At 37.9% G+C, this 23,478-nt stretch overlaps 1 protein-coding gene across 1 annotated transcript; it reads right to left on the reverse strand.

Moving 5' to 3' along the window:
* Positions 1 to 3,554: 3,554 nt before the first annotated feature.
* On the reverse strand, positions 3,555 to 16,955 carry LOC136282035 (fibroblast growth factor receptor 3-like). The gene is made up of 19 exons (XM_066169194.1): positions 16,765 to 16,955; positions 16,277 to 16,543; positions 15,509 to 15,754; positions 14,751 to 15,017; positions 13,570 to 13,812; positions 12,471 to 12,734; positions 10,531 to 10,785; positions 9,336 to 9,443; positions 8,887 to 9,005; positions 8,390 to 8,445; positions 8,063 to 8,211; positions 7,557 to 7,694; positions 6,674 to 6,689; positions 6,324 to 6,363; positions 5,381 to 5,693; positions 5,192 to 5,302; positions 4,563 to 4,753; positions 3,836 to 3,958; positions 3,555 to 3,629 (listed from the first exon to the last, which is right to left on the reverse strand). Exons 1-19 carry the CDS (start codon positions 16,868 to 16,870, stop codon positions 3,555 to 3,557), a joined length of 3,087 nt encoding a protein of 1,028 aa, XP_066025291.1. The 5' UTR covers positions 16,871 to 16,955.
* Positions 16,956 to 23,478: the final 6,523 nt, after the last annotated feature.

Below are 23,478 nucleotides of genomic sequence, written 5' to 3' on the forward strand. Positions count from 1 at the left end.
GCAGAGTCCAGAATTTTAATACAATCTTCTGAACAAAGGGAGCGACAATTTCAGAACCATTCAGGTGCTTAAAGACGTGGGAATGTCTGTCAGAGGAGAGATGTTCGCAGATGGCGACGTTCTTGTTGGTTTCACCAACATAACAGGCGCTACAGCCTGTACATGAAAACTGATAAGTAGCTCGCGATCGTAAACCCACAGGGATAGGATCCGTGAACCCAAGCCAACTCTTAATTTTAGATGGGGTGAACACCACCTTAATGCAAAGGTCACTGCAAAATGTGCTTACTAATTTCTAAATTCTGCCTTGCGTTGTGAAGGAAATAGGACCGATATACGGTAATTTAAAATACAGACAATTTTCCTTACGAGCATCACTCTGAGAAGAATCGGAGGTGAAGTTGTTGTCAAGAAATTTTTCTTACAGTCATCGAAAATGTTGTAAGTGTAACCGGTTACCATTTTAATTTCACATCATCTTTCAAGGTCATCCCTTCGCTCAGAGTATTAGATGTAAAAGCTGTAAAATTCAAGCAAGACCTCTCCTCTAATAGGAGGCGATTAAATGAAGCAAGGAAGGGCGACTGAGTTTTCATGGGCGTTCACTTCCAAATTTCAAATTCACTTACAAATCAGTATCAAGGTGATCTGACTCATAAATATAACATAGTAAATTCTGGATGGTAATAGTCGTGAACGGCCTTCACAGCGGGGTTAACGGTCAATTCGCCACCACACAACTCGCCACCACTGAAAGTCAAATCGCCATCGCTGGCGATTTTCACTTAACGGTTTACATTTCCGAATTGAGAGGCTACCCATAAATTCCGAGGCCCTTTTCCTTTTCGCAATATACTGCTTTACCTTAGCTTTCGTTTAATGTAACTTTCATACGACAGGCTACACATAACGAAAAAGGTAAATCGCCGCCGGTGGCGTTTAGTGTTGTGTTTTGTGATGGCGAGTTTGTTGTGTTGGCGAACTGACAGGATACCCACAGCGGGCTTAAGTCTTTGAATCCAGATTTTATCTGCAGGGCATATGGTTAACTGCTACAACTAGTTACTTCATCTGCATCACCATTTTTATACAGCTGCCCTGTATCCGTGCTACTCATTAACATCAAGCACCGATTGTCGACAAGGGATTTCACTCTATGTAATTATAACAGAGCAGTGTTTGAAGTAAATTCCCTCCATTGCAGGCCAACATAATTCCCTAGGATTATTCAATCTTAACGAATTTGAGGACCACATAGGTATAATCAATCAGCATAAAAGTCGATATTCACAGGACGTAAATCTTACTTTTTTTGAAAAATGTAATGTGACATCAATTGGTTTCTTTTGCATCGTCACAAAGTGAAATCTGCTCAGTACACTAAAGGCCACGCTTTTAATACCAGGAAATGCATGTATTTTCTTATACATCAGGCTTCTTACGACAAAGTAACCTTACCGATTAACTCTCTCACCTAAGAGGTGGGAAGGCCGTAAATAACATCCCTATTTACCTTTGTTAGTTCATGTAGTAATGTGAAGGTATCATCCAGATATCTACGTCATAAAGGAAGTAGATTCTTGGCCAACGTCATCGCTCCCTCCTCGAATTTCTCCATGTAAATAGAGGAATTGGAAGAATTTGAAGAGAAGTTAAGATGCCAAGTGCAAATTGTTACAATACTCTGACGAATGAAAACAAACAAACAAAGAAACAAGAAAAACAACCGAAAAACCAGCAGAAACAATCAACCAGCCGCCTGTACCACAGTAGTATCTGTAAAAGCATTCAGCCACCCTCGCACTCATTATTACCAGAACAGAAATCCCTATACCAAGTTATTCAATGTGAGATTAAGCTGCAGGCTTAGTGCGAAATCATCCACTAATTCCTTGAATTTTGTGAATCCCCAAAATCTGGCACGTTGAATATTGGAGATTATCAAAGCCTAGTGTTGCGTTCTGTGAGGATCACTCTATTGCTGAATCATGATAATGCTGGCCATCGGACCAATGACTTCAACGTCCCTGGAAATCGTGAAACCCCGATATCTGGCATTACGGATATCGCATATCGTGGAAATTCATTCAGGACCCAGCTTCGACATTACGAAGCTCTCGACATGGTACAGGAAGAGCAACCAAACAAATTTATTCTACTAGAAAATGCACGCTGCTCGCTTATGGTTACAGTTTTTATTTAAGGACGCGTTTTAACTTTCGGGGTTTAATATACATCGAAATGCATGCTCATTCCACACTTTGAGTGTTCATTAGCTCACTGTAAATGCAATAACGACAACAATTTGTCCAGTGCTTCCTCGGCTAAAGTTTCTCAGCAATAGATATGTAGAATTTAAACAAAACTTTATTTTTTAGCATAAATTTCCTTAAAGTAGGCTGAATACTGCTTAAAGTTCGCAGTTATCCAAATTAAATCATTGTAATAACCATTGAATGTATATCGATGTAAAAGGTAAATGGTCACCAATTTAACTACATGTTAGCAACAACTGCTTGCTTTACTTCGACTTGCTTTACTTCGACTTTTACTTTGCTTTATGGGCTGGGTACTTCCCTTGGTTGTTAGCTGCATAGTAACAGGAACATCAAGTTTTAAAATGTATATTTTCAAAGAGTGTGTAGAAGAAACTGTTTCCGCCTATGGGGCTAATCCATGCTTGCGTAAAGGATGTTATCATAATGTTGCATGTTGATGAGCTTCTGCAAGGAAAAATAAAGAGATAGTCGATTAGACGACTTCTAAATCAAAAAGTGACTAAGCCTTACTTAAATTTATTACGAAATATTTCACCTGATGTTGATTTTCCATTTCCTTCAAATCGTTCCTTAGATTCTCAAACATTGGGCGATCATCTGGATTCTCTTGCCAGCAGTCTTGCATTATCTTGTAACTAGATAAAATTTTAAAAAAACTTGGGTTTTGATGGTACGAATTTTACTGAAAGGCTCCTCACAACATATTCTACACAGTTACCTAAGCACGAAAGTTGGAGCCCCTATGCTTAAGAAGTAGAAGAAAGTAGTGATCAATACATCGATATTTGATTTTTTTTTAGGTCTGTAACCATTCTCATAGCTAAAGAGTTATAGAGGTTATGAAAAAGTTCGAAACTTTACATATTAATTTCATGAACAATTAAATAAATGAATGCATCTATGGCCTTACAGGGAATCCTCCACGTGCCGTGGCTTAGGCATCCTGTAACCCTGAGTCAGTAAATCTGCCATTTTTCGTGCCTGAATCTTTGGATAAGGAGAGCCACCTAAAACGAGAGGTTAAACACGGAGACAGCGGATCGATCAAAAAGTGCGCTATCCATCTAAAATACACTAAAACACGATTATCTGACATACCTATGGTGAATATTTCGTAAAGCACAATTCCAAAACTCCATCTAAGTAAAGAAAATGTCACCAGGCTTCATTGTAAGTTCATAAATACAGGTATAATTATATTATAGGCCAAAGATGTTTAGATTTGAAATATTTTTTTTCATTCTTCAAAACTGTTTATCAGCGTATTAGATCCACTTACACATCACTTTTCGTCGTATATCGTCCGTATAACAGCGCTTCACAAGCTGTCCATTTCACCGGCAGTCTTCCCTATTAAAACATGTTGAAAGGAAATGTTGAAGAGAAAGAGCAATGAATCTTCATTTTTTTTAATACCCGCAGACTTTCTGGCGATGATGTACTGTGAAAAATTACTGGGAAACAAAGTGACAAGAGGTTGAGATAGCATATATCAATACTGATAGATAACGATATTAGCCAAACACGCAACATATCGAGGTATTGAAACCAGAAACCTTTGATTTCCTTTCGTAGAAGTTTTCCTGGCATACGTCTCTTGCCATTCCAAAATCGGTTACCTTACATCGTTCTCGCTCTCCAACCAAGACGTTCCGGGCTGCAAGGTCGCGGTGAATAATCTGTCGAACATTATAAAAGGCATTAATGAATCCTTAAAAAGCGTCCACGGAATATCATGTCCATCCTCGTCTAATCATTGATTTCGAGCCTTAGAGGACAGGGGCCGTTTTGATATGCGAGACTTAATACTCTCCGAGTTGCGTCCAAGAAAAAACACTTTGTTTTGGAAAGATAAACTTAAAATTTTATTATTTTATCAAACTTATATAGAATCTTTCACTGTGTAAATATCATCAACCTTGAAAAATTAAACAGAAAAGGCTTTCTTAAAAACTGGAGAGCTTTCTTGCAAATCTTTCTGTCTACAAACAGTAACTCAGTTTGCTCTAGTGAATAGCGTTTGAAGATAAAACTTTCTTGTTTGCAACGAGACAAAAGTGACAGATGCAATAGACGCTTTTGATCATTTCAAACAAAAAGCTCTATTATCGCCGTAACTAAACCACATAGAAAAGATTCCCCAAAGTATTGATAAAAGTTCATTTGCATCCAAGTATATTTTATCCACATGAAAATGTTGATGAGAATAGAAATGAATAAAGTATCCCTTACATCGATTGCCACCAAGACAGCAAAGTTATTCGTATACTGAAATCAACTTACATTTTTAGACGACAAATAGTGCATACCATCAGCCACTTGCCAGGAAAACTTCATCAGTTGCTGGGAAGTCAAACTGGTCTGTGGCTTAATATCCGGGTCCTTGAAGTAATTATCTTCTAATTGTCGGCTCTTTCTCAAATAGCCCAGGAGATCTCCATACGGGACATACTCGATAAGTACAAGCAAAGGATCTAAAAAGATGTTTTTTTTTTAAGATACAGAGCACTCGTCTACATTATCACCTAACAGTTGTAATTACAGCGATGGAAAAACGGAAATAATTTATAATTGTGTCGAGGGTAATCAAATTTCATACCAGGATCCGCGGTAAACCGGATACATAAAATTAAGTTATAGGAATTAAAGGGAGTTCCTAGCGATAACAAGATAATAATAATCTTTTACCAGGTACATATGTAACAAACGACTATTGTTAATGCTGTTAGGATCAGCAATGACGAGATTACGTGTAGCAAGAGAGAAAGAAATATGAATTCAGTTAAAGTTCGGGTATTTAATTAAAATTATTACTTTTAGTTATTTGTCGAAGTACATAATAATTACTTTAGTTGTCGGAGTGATACAAGCAGAAATAAACTAAGTAGTTTCATAAATTTTATTTTATGTACCTGATTCAGTGACGCATCCCAGCAACCTGATGACGTGAGGGTGAGGCTTGAGTTTCTTCATGACTTCAAGCTCTGACAGCAAATCTTTTCTCTCTGTGTCTGTGGCGTTACCTAAAGCAAAGGACGACTGTCCAGTAACAGTTAAGCCTTATCCTAACAAGCACGCTCTTGGGACAATGAATAGAGTACCTTTCAGCATTTTTATGGCAACTGTCATTGTCTCCTCACTTCCTCGAAGGTTTGAGGCTTTTCCCTGAGCGACTTGACCGAAGGCACCTTTTCCAATAACCTTTTCAATCGTTATATTTTGTCTTTCCACTTCCCATGAGCGCGTTCCTGGATGCAGGGGAGCATATTCGTTTATTTCTAGATAACTTCGCGCTGGGCCCGTGGCAGGTTCATTCAGTGATCTAACTTCATTCAGGTCCATGTAACATCCGGGACCATGATGCACCACGGTGCTCAGGTTCCCACTTCTACTTTCCAGTTCAAATCCCTCGTTCTATTTTTCAGCGAAAAGAGGTTCACTCTTAGTCTTATCTGTTTTGTTCCCATACGGATTGGTAACGAGCAAGGAAGAGGTAAATCGTAATTCTTGAGGAAGTCTAATGCGAAATTTCATGAGAGCATTATCTAGTCCATGGTATTGTAGGTATTTTCATTTAAATTCACTCGTTTTACGACCAAAATAAGAAAAGCCATACGCAACCGTAACCTATGTTATGACAATCGGATAAAATTTTGGAGAATTCTTAAATACTATATCATCCACTAGACTTAACCTCCTTTCCGTGAGCACTTGCAAATCAGTACTAAGAAGATTTGACTCGCAAATACACCAGCAATTTCTTAGAATAGTGGTAAAAGGTTGGCAAAGCGCACTTTAATAATACTTTAAGTCCAAATTTAATCTGTGTGGTATATGATAGACTGCTATAAATTCATCTTCCTTTTGTTACTTCTTATATGTCGCCATTTTTATTGAACTGCTTCACGATATTGAGGTCCCTAGGGCCTAGAAAAAATTGTAGGTATGCGTGCTCTGCTTTATCTTCAAGAATTTAGTGGCCAAACAGATATTTGCTGATCATCGCAGAGTAGGTTATTCGAACAAAGTGCACTCCATACTTACAACGTAAGGCTCACGTGACTCCTTAATGCCTGTATCAAGTCTAAAAGAAAAATAAAACACTATAAAAGTAGTTTCTAGGAAAATGACAAAACCTCACAAACAAAATATTTCTTTTTTTTTTTTGTAACATACCATACACATGTTGGTTTCTCATGCAACGTAACAACATCAAATCTGCTTCACTCAGTTTTTTTTTCTCTCACTGCCGCGTTTTTATTTAACTATGTAGCACCAAATAAACTTCTCCTAACGACAGAAACTTCACACAGCTATAAATACGACCAAAGCCTGCTTTCTACCAATCGGATCTACGGATGCTTTATTAACTTTTAATAGTAATGACATCTTACCGATCATCTTTCTCAACTAAGTGTGGAAAGAAGGAAAGAAATAATATCAGGTAAAGAGAAAACAGCTGCATCCATTATTTTAACATTCAAGGAGTCCTCATCAATTATGCTTCATATATTTCCATCCCCTTCGCTTGTAAGTATTTCCAGTCAGTTATAGTAATATAATATATTGAACGAAAGTAAGCGTAACGCGGCTGGTTGTGTCATGAATTGAAAGACTTTGCGAGATGATTATACTATACTTCAACTTGTCCAACTAATCGCTGTTTTTCCTTTCCTTTCTCTTTCTCAGTTTCCATTCTATTCTTCATTTGAATATCTCTTTGTCAATCGTCCACAAAATCATAAGTCTCGGTTACTAGCATCTCTACATGAGGGGACGCAAGCGGCCTCAACTGTAAGTACTTTTTAGAAATGCTAGGATATTATCCTAGCATTCCTAACATTCCGAGCTGCGCGAGAGTGTCAAAATCCGTGCGTACGTCACAGAAATGTCACTAGACCTAAAGTACGCCAGATGAGGGCGAATAAATCGTGTGGATATATTTCTCTTTATAATCTACAATGTAACGCAAAGGAACCGGCCGAGGAATAAAGGCACTATTGATTGCATGTGAAACAAAAGCATTAGCTGATGACATTTTGATATCAGGTATTAATTCATTTATCTTCTCATATTTATTCGCCCTCATCTGGTGTACTTTAGGTCTAGTGACATTTTTGACATACGCACGGATTTTGACACTCCCGCGCAGCTCGGAATGTTAAGAATGCTAGGATAATATCCTAGCATTTCTAAAAAGTACTTGCAGTTGAGGCCGCTTGCGTCCCCTCATGCAGGCATTTACCAACTTCGGATATAGTAATTAACTCAACTTACGTTGTCGCCTTTTCCAGTCAATGAAAATGATAATAATAGTGAGAATCAACGCGAGGACCCCAATAACTGAGCCATAAATAACATCCTTATTCACCTTTGCTGGTTCAGAAGGAACTGGACCAGGAACAGTCACTGAATCTTAAATCAATGACATACATTTCAGAGAAGCAATGCTTACTTAGCTGTTAAGTTAAACTACTTGAATTACTCAGAGTGAAACTGATTTAAACACAGCTATGCACATGTATCTGCAATCTTTAACAGTGAAAGACTTAAAATTTCGCTGAAGTTTGCTTTGGCCTTGTAATCAGATAATGCTTTACAGTGCACACCCACTTTTCAAGAACATCACAAAGTTGTTTGTCACACGAGCTTAAAGTCAAAAGCATAGCTTCCTGTAGTTACCACCACAGTGGTAATGTATCTGTAATACAAATTCGCAGGTAACAGACCCAATCTTCATTAGGTACACTCGAAATTACCATCGTAGAAATTTTTACACACACCTGGGATAGTTGATCCTACGGAAAAAGTATCTACTTTTAGGTTACCAAGGCTTCCATTGTTAATTACATCTAGAAGCAATGATTCTACTTCACTTTCTCCAACAGGCTCGTCAAATGTGAGCGATATGTCTGCGATAACACTTCCCTCTCTATAAAAAGACGAGAAAAGTAAATTCACGCATTTTCAAATTTAATGCTTTTAAAACATTCTTAATGTTTCTGGTTGAGATACTTCTAATCCTACTAAGGAGTTTCTCAAACAGAATCATAAAGAATTTTGAAATCAGAGTACAGTAAGTGTATTTTGTTATCGATGAATGATGATACCTCAGGTGCGTTACATTAATTTCTCTGACGCCGGAACCTTTGAATTCTTCATCAACCTAAAAAGCAACGACATTCAAATCATAAGTCAGTATGACAGAGAAAGGATGAGGATCTATCACACCTAACAGTGGAGACAAGCCTCTCAGCATACAAAAGTATACAAGGATGTTTTGACTTGTAAATTACAATTTAGTAAGAGGAAAATTTTTTCATTCTGTAAGTAAGAGACTCGTCACTTTATGCTACTTTGGTCTATACATGTCCTTGAAAAGAAAAAGGGGTTTTATTTCCTTGGTAATATTAAGATCGATTGGGTTAACGAAAGCTTTTCTATATAGAGCTAAGAAGGACTAGGATAACTTTCTTCCTTCTGTTCCTTCTGTTTGCGTGATTTAAAAAGAAAAAGAAAAAAAGATAGAAAATATTTGATTTCTTATTGACTTTTTATTTGATTAAGTAGAAAGCACCTTCTTAAAATTATAACACCAATGACTTACCGAACTTTTAATTGTTCCAACAAACAGTTGTGTATATGAGTCAGACAAGTCTGTAAGTTCTTCTATCCATTTTATATTGCTAATTTTAAGGCTGATCATGATAACAATTGCCACTGCATCTTTTGTAGCAAATGAAACAGAAGTGTAGACTTAATTAGGTTAGAGATGTGGCTTGTGACATATCAACATTCATTACCTATTATCAACTAATGCAGCGAAATTGTAAAAAAGAAAAAATGGATTCCTCATACCACACTAGTAATTGGGTTTCTGGTATTTCATATTCCAGTAAAATTCTGACCTATCGGGTAACGATAAGGAACTAGCGAGCTTAAGCTCCTGGATTTTTGTGGGGCATTTTCATGGTTCTCCTCCTCCTCAAGTCTTATATCATTGACGTCTTGTCAACCAATGGGTCCAAAATATATGTCTACCTCGGCTCAACTTACCATTTTCTTTGCAATCTCTTCCTTTTCTACCTTTTGGACAGAGGCAAAAGTATTTTCCAAATTCTCTGCAAGCTCGTCCATTGGTACATTTCACAAGACAAGGGTTTCCTACCCGCAGAAAAGTCATATGACATTATTGGATAAATGAAATTCCAATGATGTTTTAAACGAGAGATGCAAAAATCTTACTCCGAGAACTTTTCATATTTTGTATTTAACAATGCTTTTATTTCAATTTTTGTCAGAAAAGTGTTTCAAAGTTCAAGATCCTACCTCTAAAAGCTGTATTGCGTGTTTTACTTGTCACTTAGAATTGGAAATTGCAGATACCATTTCCAACAGTACTTTTAAAAGATCTACTTTCGCGATATCATAACACCGTCTGCAACACCGAGGTCAGGAGAAGGAATTCTTCTCACTGCGCTGAGCATTATTTTATCATAGAAAATGTTGTTGTTCACCGTGGTTTTATAGATTTAAACGTTTGATCGTTGGTCTCACGACGAGTGTCAGGCTAATCAATCGTGTATTGATCGCGACGCTCCGACTGTTTTACTGCTACTGAGGCGAGAAGATTGAAATTTAGCGTGCAACAGGAGGGCGTTCTTTACAAAATCACCCGTAAATGTGGCAAAGAATACACAGGAGAAACAGATAGAGAGAGAATTAAATAGCATGGAAGAGATATACAGCTTGCTTGCTCTCAGAATTGGGTGGCTTTTTAGAACACGCCGTTGAAGCAGGACCTGTTCCTGTTTGGGACCAGGTTAGGTTTTATTGATCATCATTCTCACTGTTACACACGTAGGATTAAAGAAGCCATCCACATAAGACTTCATCCTGATAGCATCAATGGAGATGACGAAATCGAAATTCCTGATCGGATGGCATGGATGCGTACGATCAAAAAGCATAAAAGCCGATCAGTTGCAAAGCCGACCTATGAGGGAATAACAACTAATAGTCCGATAATGAGTATTGAAATGAACCAGTAAAAGCGCGCCAAAGCATACCAATAACAAATTAAGGTGCTATCACATAATGAAGAGTTATCACGAGGAAGAAAAATTGCCAATCATGAAGAACATGGCGAAAATGATGATTTCCAATACAGATTCATTAATATGGTTTGAAACTATGAACCCATAACTGTTAAGGTACAGTATATACTGTACGATAGTAAGGTTACGTGTACCGGGCAACTTGAACTGGACATGGATTCTTGCTGTCTTTGTTGCATTACCACACTCATTGCTGGCTTCACATTTGTATTCGCCAGCTTGACTTCTGTTAATGCTTGTAACCTCCAACATTTTACCACTGTGACGCTGGCCATTAGGTGTCACCCAAGACACCACTGAGGGAGGCATTCCAGATACACGACACCACAGGGTCACATTGTCACCTTCAGTTGCATTCTGGTCTTGAATTGCAGGTATGGATGAAGGCACTAAGATATGAAACAAAAAAGAGAATTATATACAGTTTATTTCTAGAGGTGTAGTGTTCAACCACAGTCAAGCACAGATCGGATAAGTCCTGATCTTATTTCAAGCTGCACAAAATTTACGTCATGATCAAAATTGTAACTGTCTCTTCTCTCTATAACTTCATTTAAGAATTCAGTAAATCTAGTAAATGGGTTTATAAATGCAGTCATCAACTACGTAGGCTACATATATGTTATTTGCCGGCTAGGAGGTCCGTGTGGTGAAAAACTGTGACCGAGGTCTTGAAAATACTGCCCGTAGCCGTAGGCTGAGGGCAGCATTTCAAGACCGAGGTCACAGTTTTTCACCATACGGACCGACCCTTAGCCGGTAAATATATTTTTTTTTTTCAACTTGACGAAATTCTTTCCGAAAGAACCCGAATGATTTAGGGCTGTAAATACGGCAAGATCTTTCATAAACTGAACAATTTTTGAACGAGTAAATGGTAGTTAAAATAGAGGTGATGCAAATTAAAGAGAGATGCCTCACCGAAAAATTTTTATTTCCGTAACGACGAAGGTGATTTAAAAGGCCTCCAAACAAAATTTAAAACATTATTTTTACAAGTATCTGTCACAATCTGACACCTGTCAATTAGGGAGCGCGTAAGAAAAAAAAGCGCAAGAAAATTTGAAAAACAACGGAACTAGTTTGGCAATGATCTAACGGAAAGTATTATTCACTCTCATCGACGATTCATTCATGTACGAACATTTACCTCTGTTCATTAAGTAAACGGTGAGGAAAGTAATTGTGAGTAAATTCAAATTTTTTATTTTGAAGTTGTGAGAGTTTGTTCATTTGTTTGCTGCAATGGCGTGTGTAAATCTGGTCTTTCCTCCACAAAAAATAAATTCGAATGGCACACTCCAACGAAACACACGGGGATTTAATGCGGCCTTCGCCCATTAAATTCCTTTAGTTTCTGTTGTGCAATTTACAGTACAAATGTCTAAATTGAACGGACTTGGGAAGACTCACCGAGAGTGTATATTTGTTGTAGAACTTAAATCAAAACTTCGCTCGCTCTTTCACTACGAACAAATTGTTTGAGAAAATTCAGATATTAAATGAATGAAAGCTCCATCGTTCAGTTATACTGTAACCAAATACTTCACGTTCATGTTCTTCATGGACCGATAACAAGAAATATTATTATTAGCATGCTTTGGTCCCACGCACTAAATGGCGCAAAAAATGGATGAAAATCATTCTTTTTGATGAGCAAAATTTGATCAAAGAACTCTAGGTGACGTAGCTAAACTAGAATGTATTAAAATAAGCGCAAGTAACAAGGTGATACCGGATCTGAGCTTGGCTGATATTATAACTACTGTTGAAAACTTGACACTTGATAAGGCCCAGGCAACTGCATTCCTCACAGAAGACTGGCAGGGTGTATTTTGAACAGAAGACCGGCAGGGTGCATTCAAAATATCGAAAGTGAGTGTATCATGTGACAAAAGGTAATGATTTTTTATTTTTTACAGCTACAAAAGTGGTCCAGTTAGTATGAAAATGGGATGGAAATTATCTAAAAGGTCCGGAAAACACATGAAACATTTCTTAAAGAACAGATTACTGCCATAAAATTCACAGCAAGTGTTTTTAAATCTAGAGCAAGACGAAGAGCAAGGCTTACCATTAAGAGTAACACTAACATCCGTACTAGCTGCTATTCCCAAACTGTTCTTAGCCACACATTTGTAGAAAAACACTCCTTCACTTGCCAATGTTTCGCTCCACATCCCTGAAAGGCTGACGTCTATAGCAGTGTCATTCTTAAACAGGTGGTATGACGTTACTGCTGGCTTAGCATCGGCTGAGCAGTTAAAGGTGATAGTATCACCTTGACATGCTTTGTGGTCGATCACAGAAGTTGTAAATAGCACATTCTCTGGTTGGTCTACGAGAGTTACAAAAAGATTACAATCATAAAATTAACATGGTTTGATGCTACTCTGGCTTAAAGATTTAATGATTGTAACGGAGAAGTTACATGTACAACGATTTGAAGGAGCGTGGGCTGACTTGATATGTCAGGCTTCCAAACAATGGCGCTGGTGGTAACGTCGACTGGTGGTGATAATTTTTGACTTATCCCACCCAATTTTATGGTTGGTTAGGCATGTGTGCTCCGACAAAGCTGAATTTTTTTTTTTTTTTTGCAAAAAAAGACCACTTTTTGATGCTCTTTCATACGTGTACCTAGCTGACGTTTGGTCAGTCCGATATACTCGTGATCAACTGGCATCAATTCTACCCACGCCCCTTTAAATTGTGATGAAGGCGGCTTACTAACTGACGCCTATTTACACCTCGTCAAAAGAAAGGGAAGCTCCTTAGTGAGCATGTAAACGGAACTCTTGCTGCAGCGATTAGATCACCCCTGATGAAGACACTAAACACGAGTGTCAAAACGTGAGGTCTATGAATTGTAACTTCTCAGTTACATTCATTACATCTTTAAACCAGAGTAGCATCAAACACCTGGCTGCCATGTGAATTTTGATATATTATATTAATGTAAAATTCCATTAATCCCAACTTGACACATATTGGACTCATAAAACTATGAATGTTCATCATCAACTTTTCTTTACATCTTTGTACACACGTCAAGGACAAGTAATGAACAGGTGGCTTCATAAGAAAACCTCTTAGTGACTAATTTAGTTTCAAAACTTTAATACCTACAAGCATTCACCATTTGTAAATTCAATCTATAGGTAATTACTTACACTGCACATCAATAGTTGCCATCTCTGTTGCATTGCCACACTCATTGCTGGCTTCACATTTGTAATTCCCAGCTTCAGTCCTGTTAATGTGTGTAACCTCCAACATATGTCCATAATGACGCTGACCACCAAGCTTAATCCAAGACACCTTTGGTTGAGGCATTCCAGATGCAGTACATGTCAAACTTAAATTGTCACCTTCGGTTACATTCTGATCTCGAATTGATTCGATATTTGAAGGCACTGAGGAAAAATACAAAATGAAATACTGTACCCAAACCTTTATTCAGTAAATAAATATTTGTGTGAGCATTTCATTCATTAAACTTTACATTTATCAAACAAATTTGCACCGAGATCTTAAAATACATGTATAGTCGCCGTTGCTGAGGTCACTTGTCACAATCTGATTGAATGATTGTATCCATGAGGTTTCTTAAATTTTGTCTCTTTTGGTCCAAAGCACTCATTGGGAATGAAAAACAACCTAATTGGTGTCATGGTTTTTTTAGATTGCTAAATTGAATGATTGTATCTGAGGCATCCGTCATTTTTGCATTCTTTGGTCCAAAGCAATTATCGTGAATGAAAACAATTTAATTGTTGTGATAGCTTTTTCAATCTGTCCCATTTATTTGATTAGGCGACTCGAGTAGTCGTGGTGGAACAAAATGTACGGAAATACGCACTACTAAAAAAGGAAAGGATTTGACATCACATACTTTTTTTTCCTTTTAATCAGGATCATTTGACAAGGACTAAGGCAATTCCCAAACGCGCTTATCCATATCTCTAAAAGCCCACTCCTCACTTTACACTGTATATGTTTTCAATAGGCACTCACATAAACTAATTTATTCCAGTATGTACAACGGCTAACCCGATTATGTACATGGGTAAGCGTATGTAAGAGAACAGCTTCACAGCGTCAGTATATTGCAAAGTAAACTTTTTTCTATCAAATTCGTTTGACAAGAAAACAGATCATGCTCAAATGCTTTCCGCTCCTTATCACATCTTTAAAATTCCCACTCCTCGCTTGACTCTTTAAGAGTCCTGAGTATACAAACGAGCGAGTTTGTTCTAATATGCAGCGCAGCTAACAGCATGATGTAAAGTAATAAATCTGTGCAGAGAAAAAAGACTCACAACTTAACTAATCTGCAAAGTTAAGAGCTTACCATTCACTGTGACCATAACAAATGAACTGACTTCTGATCCTAAAGAGTTGTTGGCCATACATCTATACGTGAACACTCCTCTATTTGACACGTTCCTTGTCCACATTCCTGAAGGGTTTGTGTCTAAGATAGCAGTGTCATTCTCAAACAGCTGGTATGACGTCACTGATGGATTAGCATCAGCTGAGCAGTTAAAACCGATCATATCGCCCTTACATGCTTTGTTATCCATGACAGATGTTGTCAATTGCACATTCTCTGGTCTGTCTACAAGAGTTACACACAAATTTTGTCAAATATTGTAGGTTGTAGAAAGCTCACTGCAGTCCTTTTTTTATTATTTATATCTAAATTTGTATGGGCGCCAACAAAGTAATGAATAGAACAACAAATTTTACAGTTCTGTATGATTTAAAACATTGAGTCGGTAATTAAATTTGCATAAATCAGTGTAAAAATAAAACAAAAATTAAGGGATGATTTTATAAAGTAGCAGAATAAGACTAAATATAATATGATAAAAGTCGTAAGATGAAGAGATTACTTTAAGATGATCCTTTGGTGTTTACATACGATAGGTCTGACTGTATTACAAATTACATGACTTAATCTGTGTAAAATTACCGATACCTTAATCCCAATTCATACAAAATCTGCATATGTACATTAAATATGTAATAATAGCCATCGTCAGAGTATGGAGTTACAAAACATGCAGATCAACGTAGCTTTTAATGAAAAGGAACCTTCAAACTTACGCAGCACAGTAATGTTTGCTGTCTCTGTTGCATTGCCACATTCATTACTGGCTTCACATTTGTATTCACCAGTTTGAGTCCTGTTAATGTTTGTAACCTTCAACTTGTATCCACTAACACGTTGACTATCAGGTGTTACCCAAGACACCATTGGTGGAGGAATTCCAGATACATTACACATAAGAGTTACATCGTGACCTTCAGTTACATTCTGATCTTGTGTTATTTGAATAATAGAAGAAGGAACTGCAAAATTTGAAAATGAGAACGGATGTAAGTAACAGCCGGCCACTGGCTCGCGGCCTTAAGCACATAGATCATAGCTTCCCTAATATAAATGTGCTTTTAGCCCTCCTCAACTCGATTGCCTTTTACAAATAAGAACATAAGATTATGCATATATACACTCGATTGCAAAAACGTTGACACCCAAAAAGATGTTACCAACGAGCGATGATACACAGCGGCCTTATAGATAAAATGTACATGATAACCTTATTTACATAGCTGCATGTGGCAAATGATAGAAGCCGCCACCTTTTCATGAAAGACACGAATGATCATCAACAGTTTTGCAATGAATTATGGGATGCCACTAAGCCAAAATTTCTAATAAGGCCGTTGAGTCTCATAACTCATGGATACTGCTTTTCAATTGTCAAAGTTTTTTATAATCGAGTGGCAATGTGACTACTGTAAATACTGTTTTTATGTGCGCAGTTTTTCAAATTGTTCTCAAACAAACATAATTTGGACTTTTTTGCTTACCATTCACGGTAACAGTAACACCCATGCTGTATTTCACTCCTAGAGAGGTATTGGCCACACATTTGTAAACAAAAATCCCTTCACTTTCCAAAATCTTCCACCACATTCCCGAGGCACTTGTGTTTAAAATGGCAGTTTCGTTCTCAAACAGCTGGTATGACGTCACTCCTGGATTAGCATTAGCTGAGCAATTAAAGCCGACGACTTTTCCCGTACATGCTTTGTCGTTCATGGTAGAACTTATTAACTGGACATTCTCAGGTTTGTCTGGGGACAAAAGACACAATTCGTAAATACAATTTCATTGGCCTTCGTAAGTTACATTTTACAAAGTAGCCAAGGAGTCTCCCTCTTTACCTGACTGATGCCGAAGTTACGAATAAACAAGCCTCTTCAGCAAAAAAGTTACAGAGAAGCAAATCGATATACTGTGACAAAGAAATACAAGAAACAGCATATAACAAAGTATAATTTATGCATGTACTTACACTGCACATCAATATTTGCTGTCTCTGTTGCATTGCCACACTCATTACTGGCTTCACATTTGTATTCACCAGCTTGACTCCTGTTAATGTGTGTAACCTCCAACATGTGTCCATTGTGACGCTGACCACCGGGCTTAATCCAAGATACTGTTGGTGCGGGGACTCCAGATACTTGACATGACAGAGTCACATTGCCACCTTCAGTTATTTTCTGATCTTGTGTTATTTGGGTGATCGAAGAAGGTACTGTAAAAGAAAAGGGAAAATGTGGAAGGATGTTAAAAGTAGTCAGTGACCAGCCTGTACACTTTGACAGAAGCATCATTTCATTCCAACATACAATGTACGTGTAATTCCCTTCGACTTAATTACCAACAACAAACATCAAGATAATTAAGATCATGTACGTATAGACTAGATGGCTAAATGTAGACTCCTAAAACACGTTAGCGATGACTGATTAGACCCAACAGCATTATGCATGCACATTTCCATAATAACCACAATAAGTTACAAGTGGTAAATGATAAAAGCTAGCAAGGCTTTCTTGTGAGAAATTAAGAGGCGATATCTGTAAGAGCGGTCCAGGGCATTTCGAATCAGAAAAAAGTTTTCCCTTAAACTTTTCCCAATAAACTATCTTTGGTTACAAGTAAATAAAACCACATTAGTTTCTGGAAATACGTTAACATAAAATTTTTAGAGCTCTCAAAAGTCAAAGCTGCAAAAGGCCCTTCTTTGACCTCTTGCGACATCGAAAATTTCAAAAGTTGAATAGCCCGGTCCTCGTATTACACCGCATGCAGCAAAAAATATTTTGTATTCTTAAAGTGTGTGATATATATGGTGTATAAAATGCATTTCAATTTTGATATTCGTTTATTCAGAGGCTCGTCATAATTTATTTAAAAACACTCGTTGGAAAGCTTTCTGAAATTGGTTAAAAGTACTCTTTCTTTCTTGGTTGATATTGCTCAAGTCCAGACCAGACCATTAAAAACTCCGCTTGATTTCTGCTAATAAGATGTTTGGCTGCAGAAAAATATAAAAACATCTTGCACTTATTGATTTTCTTCGCCGAGGTGACTTCGAACTTTTAGCGATATTGCTAGCATGACAGCCGATTATGCAAATTAGTTCGTTGAGCAAACTCCGACCGTTTTATGTGAGTAGCTGAATAAATCTTAGCTTTTGACTATTATAAGTAGAAAATAAAGTAGAAAATATAGTGGAAAAGCTTTAAGACCACACCGATTAATACCTTAAATATTTTAAAAGGCCAAAATTTTGACAAATTTTATTATCTCGTGACGAAAGACGTCAACAACAACGTATCGAATATCATAATTTGATTGGCGCTCGCAAACCCCTTTTAAATAATTTGGCTTCTGTTATTTCATATTTGAGTTCTGACAGCTTACGCTATTAAAACCTGTATGAACATTTCAAAAAATTTGGTGTAACCGGCGATAACAGCACACACTGGAATACACCGTGACCACTGTCACATAATTCAATTATGTAATTATCCTGAATTGCTTCTCCCTTCGTAATAAAGCAGCGATAACATCGCCTTTTGGATCAGAATTCTGGTCGGCAGAAATAAGAGAAATTTTGCCTGCACACCGGTCTTTATGAAAGTTTCTATTCAGAACTCTAGAGAGTTCTTGTGGAAAAGGACCCCGCGATTTTTGAGGAAATAAATTATTACGTTACGTGTCACCTCATTTTTCCAACAATTAGCTATATCTATATCGTAAAGCGCGTAATTTTATTAGCTGTAATTCATATGTCTCTTTCGGTACTGGTTTGCTTGGGATTAATAACAAAAAATTCTTGGAGCGGTATTCGCCACAAGAAGTCCTGTTTTCAGTCGCGTTCCTCAGAAACTTCGTTCGGAGACTGACGAGGAGTTTCCGGTTTGTTTAACTTGCCTCAGAGTGCTGACTCAATAAAGAGTCATCTCTGCTTAATCCATTTGTCAAAAGAGAGTTTCACAGAAGGAGAGCTTATCTTTGCAAGGGCTGGCCTGTTCGATGTAGAAGACTCAGTTATGGCAAAATGTGGGTCTTCGCAAAGCATAGGCACACTTATGGGAAGTTCTGGCGCCAAAGTTCAGCGTGCCAGTATCCGACACACCCTGGTAGCGATTCCAAATGGGTAAAGAGCCGGTATTCTGTCAATTTGCAGATGTCAAAGGCCATTTCTAAGATGAATGGCGTTCTATAGAGGTTTAGACAATACTGCAGCTGAGGGAGCGGATGGTTTCAAAGATTTTTCTCCAAATTATAGACGAATTGGAAAGCGTGGGAGCAGAAAAGAACTAGCGTAAAGAAGTTGGGAAGAGGCTTTAGGAGAGCAAGTTGTATTTGAAGACTACATACCCTAATCGCTGCGAAGAGGAAGATAAAAAATGTGCCGATCACTGTAGGGTCTTTGCTCTGAGTCATGCTGGTGACACGGACGTTCAGAAAGTGTGCAGTCACAGTCACAACGTGAGGTGTGAGGATTGTGAGAAGCTGAAGAGAATTTTGGAAGGAGTAAAAGGCGCTATTTCTGAGTACACAATGCAGTTGGGTAGGTTTCAGAGAGAGGCGAGGAACACAGTAATGGATGAGATAGGATTGAAACATCCAATCATTTACGTGACAGAGTCAATGGTCACGGTGTATTTCTGTGTGTGCTGTTATCGCCGGTTACACTAAATAGAATCCTGTAGTTTGGTTTTGAAATATTCATACAGGTTTGAATAGCGTACGCCATCACAACTCAAATGTGAAATAACAGAAGCCAAATTTTTAAAAAAGTTCGCGAGCGCTAATCAAATTATGATATTCGATACGTTGTTGTTGACGTCTTTCGTCACGAGATATTAGAAATTGTCAAATTTGGGCCTTTTGAAAAGCTTAAAGTATTTATCAGTGTGGTCTTAAAGCTCTGTCCTACTGTATTTTCTACTTAAAATGGTTAAAATCTAAGATTTATTTAGCTACTCATAAAAAACGGTCGGAGTTTGCTCCATGAACTAATTTGCATAATCGGCTGTCACGCTAGCAATATCGCTAAAAGTTTGAAGTCACCTCGGCGAAGAAAATCAATAAGTGCAAGATGTTTTTTTATTTTTCTGCAGCCAAACATCTTATTAGCAGAAATCAAGCGGAGTTTTTAATGGTCTGGTCTGGACTTGAGCAATATCAACCAAGAAAGAAAGAGTACTTTTAACCGATTTCAGAAAGCTGTTCAACGAGTGTTTTTAAATAAATTTTGACGAGCCTCTGAATAAACGAACATCAAAATTGAAATGCATTTTATACACCTTATATATCACACACTTTAAGAATACAAAATATTTTTTGTTGCATGCGGTGTGATACGAGGACCGGGCTATTCAACTTTTGAAATTTTCGATGTCGCAAGAGGTCAAAAAAGGGCCTTTTGCAGCTTTGACTTTTGCGAGCTCTAAAAATTTTATTTTAACGTATTTCCAGAAACTAATGTGGTTTTATTTACTTATTACCAAAGATAGTTTATTGGGAAAAGTTTGAGGGAAAACGTCTTCCCGATGCGAAATGCCCTGGACCGCTCTTACAGAGATCGCCTTTTAAAACGCTCTTCATAATCAGCAATATACAGTGAATATTATGATAGGATGCAACTTTGCAAACATTTCCCATAAAGCAATTTACATGTAGTCTCATCAATCATGGATCATCCCCCTTAAATGTCAATGTTCTTCTACAACTGAGAGAATGTACACTCGTGAACGTGCCTGTATGTATGTATAGCTTATGAAACGGGTTAAACAAGCACTAAATTGGGTTAGTTTGCCTACCATTTACGGTGACAGTAACACTCATGCTGTACTCTGATCCTAGAGAGTTATTGGCCACACATTTGTAGAGAAACACTCCTTCATTCTCCAAAGTTTTGCTCCACATCCCCGGGGCACTTGTGTTTAAAATGGCAGTTACGTTCTCAAACAGCTGGTATGACGTCACTCCTGGATTAGCATTAGCTGAGCAATTAAAGCCGACGACTTTTCCCGTACATGCTTTGTCTTTCATGGTAGAACTTATTAACTGAACATTCTCAGGTTTGTCTGGGGACAAAAGACACAATTTGTAAATACAATTTCATTGGCCTTCGTAAGTTACATTTTACAAAGTAGCCAAGGAGTCTCCCTCTTTACCTGACTGATGCCGAAGTTACGAATAAACAAGCCTCTCCAGCAAAAAAGTTACAGAGAAGCAAATCGATATACTGTGACAAAGAAATACAAGAAACAGCATATAACAAAGTATAATTTATGCATGTACTTACACTGCACATCAATATTTGCTGTCTCTGTTGCATTGCCACACTCATTACTGGCTTCACATTTGTATTCACCAGCTTGACTCCTGTTAATGTGTGTAACCTCCAACATGTGTCCATTGTGACGCTGACCACCGGGCTTAATCCAAGATACTGTTGGTGCGGGGACTCCAGATACTTGACACAACAGAGTCACATTGCCACCTTCAGTTATATTCTGATCTTGTGTTATTTGGGTGATCGAAGAAGGTACTGTAAAAGAAAAGGGAAAATGTGGAAGGATGTTAAAAGTAGTCAGTGACCAGCTTGTACACTTTAACACCTACGTCATTTCATTCCCAGCATATAATAAACGTGTGATTCCCTTCGACCTAATTGCCAGCTACAAACATCGAGATAATTAAGATCATGCAAGTATCCACCAGATGGATAAATTGTAGAAACCTAAAAAACATTAGCGATTAATTATGAGACCCAACAGTATTATGCGTGCACATTTCCATAGTAACCACGATGAGTAGAGAAAGTAAATAAGTAAAGTAGAGTAAGTAAGTAAGTAAGTAACTTTATTTTAACTCGGGTTGACGAGGCTGATTAGGCCCCAAGCAGTACATGCTAATATGCCAAGAAAAGTAAAATAAACCAACGCAAAATTGAAAAAATGACAAATGACTAACTTTCTAATTGCTTTAAGTAAGTAAACAATCTTAACTCTTAAAAATTAAAACAGTGAGTAGATCTTGTTAGACTATACATTACAAATGTAGCTCTCTTACAGAATTCCTAAATTCCTAGAACTGTCGTTGTGCGTAGTTCATCCGGTAAGGAATTCCACACTTTGGCACCAATTAGAGATCTAGACTTTGAGCCAAAGTTTGAAGTATTCTTACGTGGGATGAGGAGCTTGTTGGCGCCTCTTAAGTTTTTCACATTATTTCGTACGATAAACAAGTCGCATATATATTCCGGCAACATGCCATTTACAGCTTTAAAAATCAGCACAGCAATTTCCGGTAGTCGTCAATTGGACAAAGTTAAACCGTAGTCATCATTGCCATAAAGGGGCACCCGTTTGTTGTAGACGCACTTAGAGCTCTCGCATTAAGCCTTTCCAGCTTCTGATTATCAGAACCTTTACAGTTGAGCCAAATAGCAGAACAGTAAGTGAAGTAAGACATCATGTAAGAGTTGTAGAGGCACATTTTCGAGGAGATTGATGGCATGTTCTTTAGTCTGGTCAAAACGTCTGACTGCTTTCCAACTTTCTTATTAATCTTGGCAACGTGTTTGCTCAAATTTAGCGAGTTATCGATAGTTACACCTAAAAGATCTAAATGGTCTACGATTGTTACCTGCACATCATTGACACTAAAGGAAAGATCACTAAGAGAGCTTTTTGGAAGAATAATACATTTACATTTCTCGGGGCCGAGCACTAGCTTATTATCATCAAACCAATGACTCGCGACAGCGACATCGCCATCGATTACGGACTTTACCACCTCAGGATCGCGATCGCTAACAAAAAACTTAGTTATCATCGGCGTAGTTGGACAAATCAGCACGATTAATAAAATAGAACAGATAGTTAAGAAAAATATTAAAAAGGAGGGGCCCTGAAACCGATCCCTAGGCTACACCCTTGGAGAAAACAACAACTTCCGAAGTAATATCTTCTATCCTCACGCGCTGGGACGTGTCTCTAAGGTAACCGTGTAAGAGGGCCAGGCTAAGTGGAAAAACGCCATAGGCAGCCAGCTTGGCAAGGAGGAGGTCGCGCGATATCTTATCATAAGCTTTACTCAGATCCACAGAGACTGCGCCAACAAAACATTTGTTTTCGAGAGCATTCCTCTAGTCCTCAATCAAACTTAGAGGTACCCCCTCACAGCTGTAATTCCTTCTATACGCAGACAGAAACGGTGACAATATCGATCTAAAATAATCAGGGAGTTGGCGTGCAAGACACTTCTAAAAAAACTTTATCCAGAGTAACTAGAATCGACGCTGGCCGGTAGTTAGATTTATTACGAGGATTGTCCTTTTTGAAGATGGGGCAGATTTCAACAAGCTTCCAACCAGCAGGCACAAAGTCAGAGTCAATGATCATGTTGATAAGAACACATAGTGGATAGGCAAGAGCATCACCACCATCCCGCCATATTCTTAGCGGTATCTTGCCTTTTTTGGATCAAGCGACCTAAGTATAAATTCGACTTCAAGTGGACTTACAGAACGAAACTGAAAAGCTTCTCTCGCAGAGCAGTGTGTCTGTATGGCCGAGATACTTGGATGACTGGAGTTATCATTTTAACGCCCATGACTATCGATGTCCTTCGGAAAGGATGAAAAATGTGCACTGAAAATTTGAGCAATTTCCAGTTTATTGACAATAAGACT

This window comes from Pocillopora verrucosa, chromosome 6, assembly GCF_036669915.1.
Source record: "Pocillopora verrucosa isolate sample1 chromosome 6, ASM3666991v2, whole genome shotgun sequence".
Taxonomy (NCBI): domain Eukaryota; kingdom Metazoa; phylum Cnidaria; class Anthozoa; order Scleractinia; family Pocilloporidae; genus Pocillopora; species Pocillopora verrucosa.

Bases quoted from the DNA above. Each gene is read 5' to 3' on its own strand.
- LOC136282035 (XM_066169194.1), bottom strand. From the start codon at position 16,870: ATGTTGGAGGTTACACACATTAACAGGAGTCAAGCTGGTGAATACAAA. The intron at 10,786-12,470 runs GTAAGCCTTGCT...TTCATATCTTAG, and splicing joins TGTTAGTGTTACTCTTAATG to TGCCTTCATCCATACCTGCA. The intron at 8,212-8,389 runs GTATCATCATTC...GTCTTTTTATAG, and splicing joins ATTAATGTAACGCACCTGAG to AGAGGGAAGTGTTATCGCAG.